This window comes from Anastrepha ludens, chromosome 2, assembly GCF_028408465.1.
Source record: "Anastrepha ludens isolate Willacy chromosome 2, idAnaLude1.1, whole genome shotgun sequence".
Taxonomy (NCBI): domain Eukaryota; kingdom Metazoa; phylum Arthropoda; class Insecta; order Diptera; family Tephritidae; genus Anastrepha; species Anastrepha ludens.
Window position 1 is genome coordinate 3833967 of NC_071498.1, and position 19701 is coordinate 3853667.

General features: G+C 37.7%; 1 protein-coding gene across 4 annotated transcripts in view; it reads left to right on the plus strand.

Annotated features, from left to right (window-relative positions):
• Nucleotides 1-19701, plus strand: part of LOC128862100 (A disintegrin and metalloproteinase with thrombospondin motifs 9) — a 163374-nt gene that overhangs the window by 108519 nt on the left and 35154 nt on the right. For all 4 annotated transcript variants that reach the window (XM_054100547.1, XM_054100532.1, XM_054100539.1 and 1 more), the window contains 3 exons: nt 16246-16576; nt 18809-18961; nt 19123-19277. In XM_054100547.1, coding sequence (XP_053956522.1) covers nt 16246-16576; nt 18809-18961; nt 19123-19277 — 639 coding nt within the window. The remainder of the gene's footprint in view (nt 1-16245; nt 16577-18808; nt 18962-19122; nt 19278-19701) is intronic.

Consider the following 19701-nt stretch of genomic DNA (forward strand, 5'->3'; position numbering starts at 1 on the left):
TATCGGCGATTTTCATGTACACGTCAGAATTTTTTTTTTATGTATAAAATATAGAGCTCGTAGTTCGCCTGTGTGTAAAACTTTGGATCAATTTTTAACCCTTTCTCCGTGATCCAATCGCGCTGAATCTCTGCAGGCAGACTCGTGGAAATGTTTTTATGATGTAAAATTAAAAAAAAAAAAATTTATCAATTCTCAGATTTTCTTGAATTTTGTTTTTCAATAAAAAATATTTTTTTTCTAAATTTTCGGCATAACTTGAAGGGACTCCAAATTTTTAAACAACTTATTAACGACTTTTCATCGATGCATCGGTCAACAGCCTTAAAGTAGTGCTGCTTCATATCGGTAACAAACATCCAGCTGTCCCGATCGCATATGTCACCAACCTCAAAGAAACATACGAAGGCATGGAATTAATATTACAGCTGATAAATTACCAAGAGCATAATTGGAAAATATGATGCGATCTAAAAGAGGTCGGATTACTCATGGGTGTTAAGCGTGGATTTCCAACCCACCAGTGCTTTTTGTGTACATGGGAAGGTCGCAAAAGAGATCAGCATTACACTGAATTTAAGTGGAAGCCGCGAACATGCTACAAAGTAGGCGTAGAAAGTATAGAAAATCTACCATTAGTGCAGCCATTTGTTGTTGTTGTTGTTAACAGCATAGGTAGCCCTGTCAGTGTAGGCATATCATCGTTCGTCTTCGTCTAGCTCATCTAAGGGTAGGCCCAGGAAACATGCTGTTTCGACAGGTTGGGTCCAAAGGGAGAGGGGGGTTAGATGAGTCGGTTTGAGGGGGCATGTGAAGAGGTGGTTAGTGTCGTGCGGGGTACCTTCACATGCCGGACATGTGTTTGGTATGTCGGGGTCGATTCTGGATATGTAGGAGTTTAACCTGCTACAGTATCCAGAACGTAGTTGTGCCAGTGTTACACGGGTCTCACGGGGAAGCTGGAGTTCTTCATCTGCGATAGGTGGTGGTTGGACTCCGATTACGGCATTCACAGGACGGGAGTTCAAGAAGGTGGTAACGGTCTCCCGGTGAATGTCGTTTATAGACTGTCTAAATACTGTCCGGTCCAGTAGGTTACGGTCGGTCTTGTCCTGGATATCGCCTGCGTAGTCAAGGAGGTGTCTCCTGACGTGCCTGGGAGGCGGCTCGGGCTCAAGCAGGTGTCTGCAGGGATGAGACCTACGGTAACATCCGAGCAGGAACTGCTTGCTGAGCAATTTGTTGTGCTCCGCAACTGGGAACATTTGTGCCTCGTTATGAAGGTGTTGGATAGGTGACATCAGGAGGCACCCGGTCGCTGTCCGAATGGCGGTATTTTGACAGGTCTGTAGCTTAGTCCACTGCGAATCACTAGTTCCAGGCGACCAGACAGGCGCAGCATAGTTGAGAACCGGCCGGCCAATTGCCTTAAATGTCGAAAGCAACAGTTCTTTGTCTTTGCCCCAAGTGCTGCCGGCAAGCGATTTGAGGACCTTGTTGCGATTTTGGACTTTAGTGGCAATTGCGGTTGTATGCGCAGAGAAGGAGAGCAAGCTGTCAAAGGTTACACCCAAAATTTTGGGGTTATTCACAGTCGGAATTGGTGTGTCGTCGACTTTTACCTTAAGGGACAGCTTGACCTCCTTTGTCCAGGTGGTGAAGAGGGTCGCCGTGGACTTGGTGGGGGAAAGTTGGAGATTCCTCGCAGTGAAAAAGCGAGAAAGGTCGGTGAGGTAGTTATTCACTTTGGAACACAGGCCATCGATGTCATTGCCCGACGCCATTATCGTGCAGTCGTCAGCGTATGAGATCAGGGAAACTCCCGCTGGTGGTTGGGAGAGCTTCGAGATGTAGAAGTTAAAAAGCAAGGGTGAAAGGACACCACCCTGCGGTACGCCTTGCTTAATCTTCCTCTGCTTTGACATTTGATCTCGAAAGATCACTGACGAGTGCCGACCGCTCAGATAGTTCGCGGACCACCTCTTCAGCCCTGGCGGGAGTGTCGACTGATAAATGTCATCTAGTAGCATGGAATGGCTGACTGTATCGAAAGCCTTTTTCAAGTCCAACGCTACTAGGGCAGTCCTCTCGCAGGGGCGGTTTTGGTTAAGCCCGCGATTTATCTGGGCGTTTATGGCGATGAGTGCAGTGGTGGTGCTGTGCACTCGTCGGAAACCGTGCTGATGTGGGGCTAGGGCCAGGTGTTTCGTGTAGAGTGGGAGTAGGAGGGCTTCAAGTGTCTTCACTACTGGGGAAAGGAGAGTTATCGGCCGATAAGACTCCCCTTGGTTGGCGGGTTTCCCAGGTTTCAGTAGTGGGACCACTCTCCCTGCTTTCCACTTGTCAGGGATGATGAGAGTGGCCATGGACAGATTGAAAACCCTTGTGAGAAATCCTGCTCCCAGGGGTCCCAGATGCTTCAGCATCAGCGCGTTTAAGCCGTCAGGGCCAATGACTTTCGATGATTTCGAATTGTTGATGGCCCCCTGAACCTCATCACCGGAGAAAGTAAGTGGCGCACTGTTGTTCGTCAGTTTGTGCAGCCTTCTGGTAGCACGACGCTTGGTTCTGTCGCCCGGAGGATGCAATATAAAAAGCCGGCTAAAATAGCTCGCGCATCTCTTCGGGTCCGACGAAGTGCAACCGTTGAAGGTGATAGCCACCTTGTCGTTGTGCTTCGTCGGGTTTGACAGAGACCTAACGGTGGACCAGAGCTTACTCACCCCAGAGGTGAGGTTGCAGGTCTTCAGGTGCTCAACCCATTTAGTCCGCTTATGCTGGTTTACCAGTTGCCGGATCTCCAAATTGAGATCCCTTATGCGGGGATCCCCGGGATCGGCCTGGCGTAGGTGGTCACGCTCGTTTGCTAAACTGGCTGCTTCGGCTGGGAAATGAGGACGAATGTCTTTATAACTTCCAGCTGGAATGAAGCGAGCCGCAGCAGCTGTGAGCACCTTGCGGAATGCGCGTTCGCCTACGCGCACATCAGTGGGGATGGGAAGAGCGGCGAAGGTGTCCTCAGTGAATTCCGTGAAGCCGGTCCAATTAGCTTTTTTAAAGTTAAAATAGGACCGGTGATTCGCGGAAACGAAGTCGGCAGGTCTCTTAATCGAGACGATAATGGGCAAGGGGTCTGATGCAAGCGATAGCATAGGTCGCCACGTTATGCTATTTATCAGACCAGCGCTAGCGATTGTTAGGTCAGGCGAGCTGCTGCAATTGCCCACTACCCTGGTGGGGGCGTCGTCGTTCACTGTGCTGAATGTCGAGTCGTCTATCTGCTCTGCCAGTTGCTGTCCCCTACGATCATTTGGCAGGCTTGAATGCCAAAGATCGTGATGCGCATTGAAGTCACCTACAACCAATCGGTTTTCACCTCTGATGAGCGCACCTATATCAGGGTGATATCCTGCCGGGCAGCAGGTGACAGGGGGTATATATATGTTAAATATTTCGAGCTCGGAATCGCCTGACCGGACAGCTATGCCTTGACATTCTAAGGTGCTGTCCCTGCGGTCGATTCCTTCATCGATAAGACGATACTGCACAGTGTGATGGACTATAAACGCTAGGCCACCACCATTGTCTCGCTCGCGATCGTGTCTGTGCACGTTATAGCCATCCCTGGTGATCAGAGATGACCTAGCGTGCAGCTTTGTTTCTTGGACCGCAGCTATCTTGATACTGTGCCGGCTCATAAAGTCGACTATCTCGTCGACCTTACTCGTAAGTCCGTTGCAGTTGAATTGTAGAAGCTTGAAGCTTCTCGGTGAGGTCAGTGTAATCCGGGGGGTGAAGGACGCGTGGTGTTGTCTGCGTTGGGCCTGCTGCGCAATCCACTGTGGCTGTTGCGGCCTGATGGTGGTGGGCGGCCGCGTCTCCAAGGGCGGTAGTGGGTGCAGAGCTCTGCAGGAGGGGGCAACGTAGGCAGTTGTCCACTCACGGGTGGTGAGCAGGCCGGAACATCTCCGAAAATGGCACCAGCCATTGCAGGAATTGCACTGGACTGTTACCAGATTCCGAGGTATTACGGCCTGACACACGGAACAGACTGTGCGGGGGACCAGGAGCTGCTGGTTTGTCCCCGCACTGGGGTTAGAGCTGGAAGGAAGGGGAGGGGTTGAAGGGGAGTTGTGTTGCTCCGATAGGCTCCTCACCGTGGAGGTGTTGGTAGTGGTGGCGGTTGGTTGTGCCGGCCTATCAGGGGGTGTGTTAGCCGTGGAGGCATCAGACGCCTGCTGGCGGGAGCAACACGTGGCCACATACCGTGTGGACCACTCCCTATGTGACTTAAGACCCGAGCAGGTCTTAAGGTGGCTCCACCCGTTGCACTTGTTGCACCTAACCGAGGTGGAGTTCGGGTGAAGCCGTTTGTGGCAGACGCAGCAGTAGAATACTTCTGGCCCAGGGTTGGATTCGATTCCAGCTCTGAGGAGAAGTATTTGGAGCAGGATTGCAGCGAGAGTTTGCTCCTGTGACGTAAGGGGTGGGATGATATGGGTTTCACTAGACAGGGCTAGTATACTGGGGCGGCAGCCCTTGGTCGGGAAAAACCCGAGTCATTCCGGTACGTAGAACCGGCTGCCATGGGAATGTGCAGCCATTTCAAATCATTTTGCCATCACTACACATTAAGCCCGGTGTCGTATCAAATTTTGTTAAAAAACTGGATCGTGAGGGCAAGGCGATTGCAAGTTTGCGCAATATTTTTGCGAAACACAGCGGCGCAAAGATTCATGCAGGTATTTTTTTTACGAAGGCTTTTAGTAACTTTATTTTTTTAATGATGTGTATAATTTAAGGTGTTTTCAGTGGTCCGCAGATAAAAAAAATATATGCAAGTTATGAATTTTCATCAAAATTGAATGCTATCGAACAACGTGCATGGAAAGGCACAGTTGCCGTTATTGAGCAGTTTCTTGGCAACAAACGAGCTGCCAATTATAAAAATATTGTTGCAGAAATGATTTCGGCATATGGTGAAATGGGCATATTAATGTCGCTAAAGATCCATTTCCTTCACAATAATTTAGATTGTTTCCCTGGTTATTTAGGAGCTTATAGCGATGAACATGGCGAAAGGTTCCATCAGGACATTGCGGCTATTGAAAAGCGCTTTAAAGGACAAGACATTACGCATATGCTTGGCGAATACTGTTGGTCTATTTGTCGCGATACTGACACAAATGCTTACAAACGCAAAAATAAAAGGCCTAAGTTTCTTTAAAAGCATTAAAATTTTTAATGTAACAATTTTTAATTTTAATATAATAAAATTAATAAAAAAATTCGGGGTTTATATCTCTATTGTAATGCGGAGTGAAATACCTTTCTTTTGATACCCACACCGGCATATCTCATGCAATTTTTTCTTTTAATTTCGAACAGGTGGCAACCCTGTGAAATATTGTCAGTGGCAACACCTAAGTGAAAAGTCTAGAAATGTGATACACTATCTGTGTGCCCAATTTCATTCAAATCCGTTAAGCTAGTCCTGAGATCGTGTGGCTATACAGATATGCATACAAGAATTGCTCGTTTAATGTTATAAAATACAAAAAAAAATTGTGACGTGTACATGAAAATCGCCGATGCACGTGTATTTTTATTTTTTATCCCCTTTCCGAAAAAGTATATTTGGTTCATAGGACAGAATGTGTGTAACGCGGTGTTATCATTATTATAAAAGTTACTTAAGAACATAAAATTAAAAAAAAAATTGAGAAAATATTTTATTAAAAATGAGGAGTGAAGAAAGTATTTTTGCAATTCTTGAAAGTATGAAAAAAATCGAATAAAAAAATAAAAATAATAAACTATACAACCTGTCTGTAAAGGTTTGCGAAATTAGTTAAAAATTTTCACAAGGACATACAATTGAAATTTTTCATAAATTTCAAGTTTAAAAAAATTATAATTTTTTGTATTTCAAGAATAATTAAAGTCCCTAAATCTACTATTAATTTAAATTGAAACTCAAATTTTACTAAGCTGAGTAAAAATATAAAAAATTCCGCGTTGAGTTTTTTTCTTGAAAAAAGCCTCGCAAATATGAAAAGAAATTTATTTTTCAAAAAAATTTATTTAAGAAAATCTTAATAAATAAGAAAAAAAGTATTTTACGAAAATATTGGTTTAATAAATCTTAAATTTCTAAAGTTCAAATTTTTCAAAAATTTCAAAGGAATAATATTTTTGTCTTTGAAATAAATTCTTAAGCCAGAGGAATGATGAAAATTCATAAATCTGCTATTAATTTAAATTGAAACCCAAATTTTACTGAACAAAAGAAAAAAATAAAAAACTTCCGAGTTGAGCTTTTTTTCTTAAAAAAGACTCCCAAATATGAAAACAAAACTACTTTTCAAAAATATCAAAAATAAATTTTTAACCCTTAAGCAAATTTTCAACTACGAAACTGGGGCAACAAAAAATAAAAGTAAATAACCAAAATGTGTAACAAAACTTTATTTTCAGTTCTTTTTTTGAATTGTTAAAAATGTATTAATCTTAACACAAAATTTTCGGATACGAAATCGAAATTGGTTGCATGTAAAAAATTTACAATAAAAACTTAGTATAAATTGAAAATAGTTTCAAATTCGAGAAATTTCAAAATAAAATTAGATTTAATATTTTTTTAAATTAAATTTGATAAAAATTTTTTTCCAATTAAAAATAAAGTTTAAAAATTTTAAAGTTTTCTGCACATCGACTGTTTTATTACCTTCTTCCACAACATAACCTGACGAAATTTCCTTGCACTGTTTTCACTCTACAGCTTTCATAAATTCGCTTTCCCGCAAACTTGTATGTATGAATTTTCATGTTTTTCGTGAAAAACTAGCAGTGAATGAATATAGAAAAATTTGCAAAAATCTAAAATTTCAAAAACAAAATTTTGCATTGAATTACTCACCAACAACTTAGCGGAAAACAAAACAAATATTTTCATACAGATGCCCTTAAAAGTACTTTTCTGGAGATTGGTTTTACGCCGACTACACACCCACATTTTCAGCAGAATTTTCTTCTTTTTTGTACTTCTTGCTAAACATTTGTTTATTATTTTGACTGCTGATTCCGTTTGAAAATCCAAACAAACACTATTTTATTACATCGCTAACAATGAACTTGACCGTGCTGTCTTCACACGCTCCCACCGACACATTCACATACCTTCAGCAAATACCGCCACACATATTCGAATATACGACCCAGCGCGAGCAAAGCTAGTCGATGATACATTTGGGATTTTCGCTGTATTTCCTGCGAATTTGGTCCGTAGACCAAGTCAGTGAAAGAAATTTGGCAAATATTTTTAAAAAATCTTAATTTATTGCGATGTTTTTGTTATTAACAACATTGTGAAGTTTGGCCAACTTTGTCTTTATTATTGTTCATTTATGTTTACGCGCTCTTTGTTGTTTTGCGCTTCCTGGTGGTTCCCTGGATACCCTGTTATTTTTTGGTCGATTTTTTCTTTTTATTTCAGACTACGCTAATTTTTGTTTAATTATTTTGCTTGAAATCTTGTTTGGCATACCAACAAGACTCGCATTTCAGTGTTTAAAAGTGTTTAAAACGCGTGCCATTGGCCAAAAGGAGCACAGTTTGTGAATTGGCATTGGCGCGTAACGAGCCATTTTCGAAAATTGGGAAATTTAAATTCGACTACTTCTTTAATCAGAATAAGAATAAGAATTCTGTAAACATTTATTTAATTCAATAGTTTTTTACGAAGTAGCAGGGGATCAAAGGAGGTAAATATGTAAATAGGTATGTTAATAAGCTAATGGGAATTCGCAGAAAAGATATAGTAAATTTTGCATACACCTGTATGTCTGTAGTGACCCAGACCAGCAGAATATTTAATAGAAAATTATTTTCGCATTTGTAAAATAAACAAACAAACGAATGCAGGTACAAATTTTCCAACCAATATTAATAATATTTTATATATTTTAATTACCAGATTCTGAAAGAGAGCTAAGGTCTTCCTTTTTACCGAAAATACTACCCTACCATGCATAGTCTCTTGCGCTAAATTCAATTTGCTTGTAATCTTAATATGCGTTTCATTTCAGAACAAAGATTCTATTGATTTTTTAATTGCTGCCTATTTTGCATGCGTTTACTCTACTTTTTACTTGATACATTTGTTTATGATGCTGTTAAAGTGGTATCCTTGGAGCAGTCCTACGTTTTTGTTTTTAATTTTTTTTTATTGCTTCCTTTGATATCACAACAGCCTTGAAATGATTTTTAAAGTATATGCAACATTTTTTCAAAGTTAGGCATATTACCCTATAATTTTGCTTTTTAAGCCAAAAAAATTTAAATGTAAGTTGATATTCAATTATTATTAAATTAATAAATGCCCTCATTTTTTGATTAGTGGATTTTTTTGTTTTATGTAAATTATGTCTATTTCAAAGTAAGAAGCAACCATATTGAAAAATATTTTTGGGCTTAAGTCATCAAAGGTGCATATCGCTAAATACAGGATCTTAGCACTAAAATGACAAGTAGTTTCTAAGTTTTAAACTTACTTATATATTTGTATATAAAACAAGTGGTAACCTTGTTCTAAATTATACTCTAATCTCTAATTATAATTCATTAATTTTTAAATTTACAGTAACTATTTCTCTAATTGAATTGTACAATTTTTGCTCTTTAAAATTAGGTGGCAAGCCTATTCAAGACAAATTATATTTAGAGCTTATATTAAAGCATTTAGTATGTTAAGTTTCTTATATATTAAATTTGGTGGCCACCCCATTTAAACAACATTTTAAGCTTAAATTATCGAAAGTACATATCGTTAAACGCAAAAAGTTAGCACTCATATCTTTTTTTATTTTTAGCTTACTAACATTTTTGTATTTAAAATTAGGTGGCAATCCTATTCAAAAATATTTTCGGATAAACTTATCTTCAGTTTATTTCATTTAAAAGTCATATTTAAATCGGCAATTTTAAGTTTTTGACTTATTTTAATTTTTGTATTGTGGTAACCCTGTTCAAAACTATACTTAAATGTAAATATTTTCCATTTAGAGCTAATACTAAATAATTTCAATATAACAATTAAATGAATTACTATGCAAAGTTTATTATTATTTTAAATTAGGTGGCAGGCCTATTCAAAAATAGTCTTGGATCATCTGGTATTTTTAATGCCATTTAAGTTTTTTTATTTATTCATATATGTTTATTAGAAATACTAATCATACCTTAACAAAATTATACTTCATATAAAGCAGTTTTTTCTTAAATTCCGAAGGTGCGCTATTAAGTTAGCTCCAGATTACAACTTTATTAGTCTCTTTGCATACAATTTTCTGTTTACAGGTGCTTAGTACTTCAGAGCAATTTCGTTGTTCCACAGAAAAATTTTTTTCCCATCGCATTTTTTTAGAGAATACTGGAGTAAAAATCACCTAACATCTGCTACCAAAGTACAACATAACCATAGAGTACACTAGTGTGCCAAAAATTTCATTCACTTTCCAAACACATCCAAACATCAGCTCTTATCACCAATCTTCCATCGTTCACAAGCTATTTATGCCCCATATTCGTTTCGATTTTAGAACGACATTATTAGTGAAAGTAGCCACGATAAAATCGGTCGGTAGGTTAATAGCCAAACCATTTCGGCTGCGCGGTCGTATGAGTGACATTAATTACAAACAAAGCCAGCGCACATTGCGCGCAATGTAAGCGCACAGTGAGCGAGTGAGTGAGTTGGTGAGTGAGCGAACGATTGCATGAATGCCTGCGGCAATAACTTGCAGTCAAGTGTGGCGTGGGTGTGCATGCAATTTTTGCTGCGATTGGAAGAAAACATTTCAAAATGTCTAGCCTATTGGTCTCGTATCTCTAAGCCACCCCCACCCTCGCCCCTTCCTCCAACAGACATTTTTTATGAGTTCTTTGGAAAATTTCGCTATTTCCATATTTTTCAACTTTTCTCGATATCTTTATGAAGACAATAAAAACTCGCAATGCACCACGCACACATGCACATACACGCATGAATTCATGAGATACCAAAGCTGAACGCACAGCTGTACGTTTGCTGTTTGTTTATGCATTTCGAAAGTAATTTCAACTAAGTTGTGCGCCGGCAAATCTCTTTGCTCTCTTGGTAAATAAACACTCACTTCTGTACACAAACAAACGCACATACATGCATACATACATGCGACATGCTCATACATTCGAGTGTTAATGTACATCCATTTATATAGCGCGGATAAGCATATAAAATGGCTTTTATGCACTTTAAGCCGTTATGTTTCGTTACATTTGCTGTCACGCTTCGCATTCACCGCATTATGATTTGATCGGAAATTTGAGTTTTTGGTGCAATGGCCCACTTGGCGTATGAGTGACACGGTTTCGCCTCTGCTAGCGATGGTAAAAGCAATACTTGCACACACACACACATGCAGTATTTATTCAAACATTCGCGCATTGAATGTGACTGAAGATTTTTTTATGATTCTGGCAAAAGAATGCGAATGCTGCTGCTATAGGTGTAGGTGTTGAAAAAGTGTGTTTGTTTTTAATTTAAATAATAAACAAATTAAAAATATTTTCGCAGAGATGCTACTCAAAGTTATAAACATATATGGCAGGTGGTACTAACAAGCTAGCGAAACACACAGCCAAATTTGTAGCACAAAAGGCTAAAAATTGCTTTTTTTCTACCTTCATTAAGCTGTGTTTATTGGCCAACCTTCTGATATTTAATTTGTGACACATGGTATCTATCAGCAGGAGCCGTTCAAAAGCTGCATGTCTTTGTAGCCTGAGATACATCTTGCGCATTTGGTGGCCAGACATTTGAATATCGAACGCCGACTAACACCGACGATGCCAACAAAAACCACTCGCGTAAGAAATCAGAGAGCATCAATTGAGGTCGCTCGGCCAAATCCTTCGCGAGGGAAAGACATAGAGCAGAAGGCAAGCTCTATACAGCGGAACCGAGGCAGTCTTAGGGGCTCATGGCTCCGTTGCTTCGAAAATGAAAGAAAAGCTGCGAACAAAAACCTGACGTGCCAATAGACAAAAGCAGAAGCACGGAACAGAACTGAGTGGAAAAATTTTACTTTGGCCCTATGCTATGCAATGGAGCTCGAGGAATATGATGGTGAACATAGAGGTTCCCCGCTTTGTAAACGCCCACCATAAATCCATAACACTGCCTGGCGAAACATCGGATTTCAATTCGTGAAAATTTAAAATCTAAAATTTTAGAACTTTCTGAAATCACTTCTGTTCTAAGCCGCCATACAAACTTTTCAATAAATATACGTGCACGTCAAAATATGAGTCTGAGTATTTTTTGCAACCATTTGCATTTTTTTCGCTTAGAAATAATTCGCAAATAACAGACTGCATGTCGCTACTTGCCGCTACTGAGGTATTTTTTTCTAACGCTACGGCAAAGTAAATACATAAAAAATAAACAAATATAAAAAATGTATAAAACATAATAAATAAACAAATGTGCCGTAAAGTTAGCGCTAGAACACTGAACAAAAAAAAATACAAACACATAAATAAATATAGCCATAAAAGTGCTAAAATATACGAGTCCACCGAGCGCACAAAAACAGGTGTCCAGTTATTGCGAGTTGGTTAAAGTTTTTTCATTTTCTCTTCTATTCATTCATTTTTGCGACAATCAAAAAACCGGTTTGCTTTAGCAATTGAAAGCGTTTGAGTTTCATAGCAACTAAATAAAGGCAGCAGAAAAACTTTAATGATGCAACAATCAAATTCACAAAAAGCCAAGTTAACAAAAAATACGAAAGGCACACATACTTACGTAAATCACACATTGAGATATATGTAAATCAGAAAATAACCAAAAAACTTCGGCTAATCAAACAAAAAATTATTAACATAAAGCAACAACAATTTGTAGTAGCCAAAGCATTACAAGCTGTTACTAAACCACCATCTAAGAAAAACAAACGAACAAACACAAATACGCATCAAGGCAGTTTACAACGAGCTGCTAAGTAAATAGCTTAATTGGGCTAGACGGTTAGCGAGAATGGTCCACACAAATACACATACATACATAACTGTCTCTACGCCGCTGGCCGGGTCTAAACTTTTGAACTGCTCTGCCCGCTGAGCGTTGGCTGGTGCTGTGGCTTCTTAGGCTACTATGAGTACTCCGAGTCGGAGGCTGTAGCAGCGCGTGCGCTGTTTCACGAAACCTGTTGCGCTTGTCGGATGCTTCATAAATTTCAATTAAAATTTCAAATAGAATACGATACGCTTTTACTGTCTCTCATATCAGTCTAATTAGGCAGCGACATGTTAGTAAGCAAATGAAGCTTTTGACATACTTTTGATTATCCCGCACACCGGTAGTCGTGAGCGATACAGTGCGGGAAGGAATTGTGGGGAAGCAACAAAACCAGTTTCAAGGTTTCTCAGTGACATTGAAACCTTACCTAATGGACTTTTTATGCTAACAGCTATGCCAAAGGGTCGATTTTTGGCTTTACCTTTATTAACTCTTTTACATTCCCTGTTACGTTTAACTCAGATCGGTTTACGGAAAATATTTCAAGCGGCTTTTGATTTCTTAAAATATTTTGATATTCATGGCTTAGCAAGTTTTCCTCCAATATTCTAAAGCATTGTACTATGTACGTGTTTCAATAGCAACATTTTTTCACATTTATATAAAATGCACATGTCACTTAAAATTGAGTGGAAATTGACAGTTCGCTTGTGAGGAAAGTGTCTGAGTTCAAACACACCAAAGACATGGAAGTTTTAAGCGAAACGTTTTGGCAAATATTGTAAATAAATCTTCTTTATATTTTATTGTGTCAACATGTCGATTTTCGCCAATGGCTTCTGGGGTGATGCTCATAAATTTCACGTTCCTTCTCATTTGACAATCAATGTTGCTAGCCCAAGAGTTAAAATGTTTGTTGTTGTTACAAGAGCACGTTTTACAATGTTATACGCCATACATTTATAGAATGCTGCTGAACTGAAAATTCTGGGTTGTTCCGCTGACTTAGAATCGCTTGTCGAGTGCACGATCTAGAGTTTCTAACTATCCTCGTCTTGCTAGCTCTGATATTTCTCAATCAACTTTTATTTATTTCCTCAAATAAATATCCTCTTTGTTGCTGCTGTGGTTCAGTACTTCTCTTATTAGCTATACAACTCGCACGACTGATTTTGACAAAGTCATCCAGACTCAGTCACCTACTTAGAACAACCTCAAAGTAGGATAATCATAGATTTCTATAATTATACTGAATTTTTACACATTTAGAGGGTATTACACAAGAGTATATAAATTTTTCGCGATTGATTTAACAATTTCCGAATAAGCGTTACATGATCGGGCTTTCCATGACCCGAAGTGCTCCAGTTCTCGCGGTACCGAGGAGAGCAGAATATTTTATAATAAATTATCAAAAAAACATTCAACAGACTATGCCCAATATTCATTATGGGTAGAATTAACTAGTAAATAGCAAAACTCACTGCCCGAAAGATTATACTACCAGGTCAATCTAGTGTTTGGAATTTGGACTAACGACTTTTTTCTTACTTTAAGAGCTATACTAGTAACGGCAGTTTAGTTTATAATTAGATATTTACAAATGTGCCCTTGTTTGCTTGAGTAAAGTTGTCTTAAAATCGCAAATTTTCGAAATTTGGAAATTCAACTAAAACGGTGATGTAATTGGGAAAATTTTACTTCAATAGACTTTTTTTGTATGAAATGAGAAATAAAAAAACTTTGAAGAGAATGTATGCGTCTTTTATTTATAGGCCTATTGAATCTAAATTTAAAACGCTAGATGGACAGCTATTATATATATTTCTTTACTATGTATCCTCATTAAAGAATAGAAATTATTTTCTTTCCATCACTCACAAAACTTTTGTGCAAGCTACCTTTGATTTGACTGTATTTTTCACTAATATGTATTGCTGTACATAGTCTCGTACGCATCAAGCCTTCCTTTAAAACCGTAACAAATTGTGAGTTTAGCCACAGTGCATATAAGTACAATAAGCTAAGTAGCCAAAACGAAAAATATGAACTTGCTTATGTGACAATTCGTTTGAATGTATTGGCTGAAAATTTTCATTAAGTGTCTTTAGTTTAAACTCGAATGAAATTACTTTTTACAAATTTTTGTAATACCCTAAATTCGAAAATATTACTTACTCCGTATTTCAGAATTATTGTCAGGAATACGTCACTTATAAGTTTCAAAGTTCAAAGAATTTTAACGGACAATTTGAACCAAGATGGCTTGGAACATTTCTTTGGCGCCATGAGGTATGCAGAGGCTCTCACTGAACACCCCAACCCACTTCAATTTAAGTACCGTTTGCGGAAATATCTCTTTGGTAAAAAAAAAAATAACAATTTTATTTATGTTGAAATCGACTACACAAAGTGGCTTGACATTGAGTTTGACACTGTAGATCCCTCTGCAGAATTCAATGAGTTAGATGAAATAGTCACGCATGTGAACAATAAGCAAATCGAAGACGTTATTAAGTTAGATGAATTTTACGAAGACGGATTGGAGTACACCTCAGATTATATTATTAAGAAACTTAATTTAACACCCCAAATTTCGAACGAGATTGGATGTTCATGGATGGACTAAAAGTCGGGCTATTCGATCAAAATGTATTTTTAAAAATAACGGAAACAAAAACAACAGTAGGAAAAATGTATGCGATATAATATTGGAAAAAAGAAGCAATGCCACAATTGGCATAGATGTTAAAAGGTTATTTTTCAAAAACGGGACTCATTTCAAAAAAGATTACTATAACTAAAAAATGTATAAAATAACTACTTAATTTAACAAAAAAAAAGACCAAATAAAAACAAGTGGTTTTAATACAAATTATTGCTACACTGTTTTCTTGGGGGATACGTCGGCGAACCCTGACGTACTTCTTCTATAGAACATCACTTCTACTATATTTTTCTAGTTTTATCTCTTTTTTAATTTTATCTCCAAGCTCAGTGATTTGCTCCACTGTTTGCCAGTCGCTAATTTAGAGAAAAAGATACTCGTTTGTTTTATTTATTAATTGTATTAAAAACCGCCTAATTAAAATCACTAAATACTACAATTTACTACAAAATATTCAACCAACTGACACAGGCAATAAGGCACGATAAAAAAATTAAACTAAAACAAAAAAAATATTAAACATATGTGTGTAGCTAAATTCGATGTAAAGAGAAGAAATTAAATGAAAAATCGGTATAAAGAAAAAAAATTCTAAAATTTAAATGTAAGCTAAAGAATTTTTATTGTTAAACGAAACGAATTTTTCGTAGCATCCGTTTGATTTTATAGCACAAAGAAAAATTCCTGAGCGACGCGCGTTTTTAAAATACCTTTACATTTGGTTTGCCTGCGAATGCGCGCACCTCTAAAACGTGCCGAAGTGTTGAAAGCTATTAGCTTGTAGACGAAGCAATTCAAACATCACCGGATACATATTATTTAAGGGCCACACGCAAGGTAGGAATTACAGACATTTACATATATGCGAGTATGCTTTATTGTTGTTGATAAACTGCTGCTGTCGTGATTGAAGTGATGTGACCATTCAGTCGTTTAGAAGCTCTGCTTGCAAGTAGTAGCTTGAGTCTAACACATACATATCTACGTATTACAATGGACAACTGAGCCCTTATGTCTACGAATGGGCTGGGCGGAGCAGTCACGTAGCGACACTTTGAACAGTGCATGCAATAAATTTTTATCATTTTAAATTAAAAAAAAACACAAAGGAAATATAATACGGAATAAAATAGAGATTTTGTACTGGTGTATGTGGTGTGTAGGTATGTATATGCATACAGACGTACACACATTCGTACATACGTAAGGCAAAATTGAGCTGAAGTTATTCGACTTATTCGTGTGTAAAAAGGAGGGCAGTAGTGCAAATCACTGAATTAAAAAATAATTTTAGCTCAAGCAGACGTAATTTTTGAAGCTTTCTATTTAATAAATATTTTGATATTATTTATATGCTGTAATATTTTCATTATATATATAATTATTTATTTAAAAACTCTCATAGTCTCACTCTACACTCAGTACTTCTCTGATACCTATGGCATCATAACTTGCTCGTACAGATCAACCTTGTAGCATTTTCGAAATTTTTTTCAATTGTCTCCTCTCATTCCAGCTTGTTATCAAGAAAACTTGCGAGTGGTGGTTTTATAAAAATAAATGCCGCAACATGTCCACACATTGGAAGCAGAATGCATTTCTCATATGCTGCATACTACTCTTCGGCCTTTTGTTGGGTTTGATTATTTGGTGCCAGCCAGGCAGCAGCAGCAGCAGTAGCAGTAGTAAAGGTGTTGATCATACCACCCGTGTACCCATCAGCATTATTAATCGATCGGATACATGGACGAGTAGTACAGGCTATCCGCCTACAGTCGATTCGCCGAACATCAAAACGATATTCATAAATCATTCATTTGTTGGCGACGAGCAATGGACCGAGGAAGGTAAGTGAAAGTGAAATTGTTGCAAGGAAAGAAAAGTGGTTAGTGGGGTGGGAAGTAGTGACAGAATTAGAAAAAGCATTTCTAAATCACCTGATTAACCTAGAAATAAAGTTCGGTAAAATCTCTAGCTTACGAGAAAATAACCTAAGATAATAGAGGAGATGATTTTCAGCAGCGCAGTAGAATTTTCCGGATATAAATTCTAATTTTTTAAATAAATGTTGGTAGAACACAAGTGTCGGCTCAGTGAAACTAAACCCAGCAAAAACTGCTACGGTTTGCACACTCCCAAGTACATTCCAAATTATGGCATTTAAATTTTAAATCTCCGCTCTTGAATGTCTTCGCAGTGTAGCAGATGTGGTCGAGTCGTGTAATTCATATTTGGGAAAATTTCTAAAAAAAATACGAAGAGTCACGGTTTGTTGTTTATTTTCGTAAATCCAAAAAAATATAAGCAATCAAAAAAGCCTGGAACTCAGACAAAATCGTTCTTACTACTGCCAGTTTCCAGGTAGAACACCATTTGGATAAGCTGGGACTTTCTACAGAAATGCGCTCCAGGTGGTAGTGAAGGGAGCACTAGAATATGTTGTATGTAGTTGCCCACGTATAATCAGGCATAGACCCATGCACATTTTAAAGCAACTATTGTCTCCATGATAAAGAGCACACAGTTTCCTAAAACATAACAAAAGGAAATATACTATTAATAATAGAACTAAGCACTGTAGGCATTCATCCCGAACTAAACCTAGCTTTTTTCTTTTTAGTTTGACCTCCAAATCGCAAAATATCTATCAAACAGCCGATTATCTATTTGTGAGATGAACAACTTTTTACTCCAAAAGAAAAAATTGAAATTATAATTTTAAATTTACATTCAAATGTCGTTATCTTTGTTTTAGGATGGATTTCGAACTGTTCTGATATTTGTGAAAAAACCTTAAGCCCGAATACTAAGAATAGATTATTACTAGATTCCTAAAAAACGATTATTGTAATAGAAAAGTCAATATCCGAGTGGAATGGAAATCAATATTTCACCATCATATTTCTCCAACGCAAAAAATTATATATATGTATGTATATAATATCCTTTGATTCCGTCTGGAGCGTGGGGCCAAAACAAAAGTATTCAAGTCGATTGCGAGCAAGTTGTTTTAGAGAACTCCAGGTTGTATTTGAGTTTGATACGTCCGTGTCTACCATGCGTAGACAACAGGTTTTTGGTTTTCCATGGCTCCTAACACCTTGCGGATTCCACCATAGAGCAGCCATGCATAGTTCGCCGGTATCTTTGCGCAAAGTGTGGCCTATCCAACCAAATCGTCTGCATTTGGTGATGAGCTCGATACGTCGAAATTTATGTATTGCAATTATTAATATTAATTAATGTTAAATTATTGGATTATAAATATCTATTATACTTAAAATCCTAAAGCACTGGCTACTATGGTTGCCGACTATACTAACATTCTTGGCTATTTTTTGTTGGCCCCCCCCAGCTCCACCAAACCTAAAATAACCTAAATTATTGGTCGTGAAGAAAGGCATTTTATTTATCAATTAAATGACATTATTTTTGTATCTAATAAGCAATAAAGTTTAGTTTCTGAACAGTCGCCCATACCTAGATGGTGGTTTCAACACCATTATTTTTCCTTCCTCATATCATACAAACAGTTTGGATTAATTTTGAAAAGTAGGCCGAATGGGTTGGTGCGTGACTACCATTCGGAATTCAGAGAGGGAACGTCGATTCGAATCTCGATGAAAGATCAAAATTAAGAAAAAGTTGTTTTCTAATAGCGGTCGCCCCTCGGCAGGCAATGGCAAACCTCCGATTGTATTTCTGACAGGAAAAAGCTCCTCATAAAAAATATCTGCCGTTTGGAGTCGGCTTGAAACTGTAGGTCCCTCCATTTGGGAAACAACATCAAGACGCACACCACAAATAGGAGGAGGAGCTCGGCCAAACACCCAAAAAGGGTGTACACGCCAATTATATATATATATATATATAGGTAGGTATGCGGGTACTATCTTCTGTCCCACTAACCTAAGTAAACCAGTAGCAGTCATTCACTCATATTTCAGCTATTAATTGACATAAAAACTGTACTAGAAAATCTTCCGTAGTCATAGTGATTACCATAGTTTGTAGATGCTTCTAGTTTTTATTACATTATTAGAAAATTCACTTATAAATTTTTGTTGTCTATTTTTCAGAGGATATTAAAGATGATATTGGTGACATCAATAATAGCATTCCCGACGATTTCATCAGTGACTTTGTTACGCCGAGAAAGGTGCATAATTCCACATTAAGCGAAGATGATATGCTCTATGAGTCGAATCGTAATAAAATTAGTGAAACGAAAGGTAAGTGAAAACCGCAAATAAAGCAGAAAGTATTCAAATAAAAGGATGCATTAATGATTCACGATTTATGTATCCTATATCTTTTTGCTTTTCCTTCAGCGTTTTGTGCAAAAAATATATTTTCTTTTAACTCAATTGTTTCATTTCTCTCCTGGTTGCAGATTTATATTCCGCCTTCGATGAAACGGGTACTTTTCGTAGTAAATCTAGTCAAATATGGGATCCACATCCCCAATATATAATGACTGCTTTTGGACATGAATTGCATTTGGTTTTACATCAGGATTCATCATTCATACCAAAGCAAACATTTAGTGTAAGTACCAATAATCTCAAGAATAAAACCGTTTTAAAGGTGTCCTAATATAAATATAATACAAGTATAAATCAACCTAATTCCACTGAGCCTAAAATGCAGTTTAGTGTTAACTACAGCTAAGCATCGCTTTAAAATTCACAGATTGCCCTGATAACATGGTTATAGCAAAGTCTGTTAACTGTCTTTCAGAGCGACTCACTTTCAAACCGGTTTCAGTTATATCTTAACAAAGCTGGTAACTTCAGTTAAATTCTTGCTGAAAATAGGTTAAAATCCAATCTTAAATTTTACCATATAAGCTACTGTATGTACAGGGTCCGGCACTCGAAGTGTAACCAACTTTAGACCGCTCGCGCAGCGGATACCCGTGCAACAGTCAAGATTATTGTTTACAAGCGCACGGAAACATTTTGACGATAGT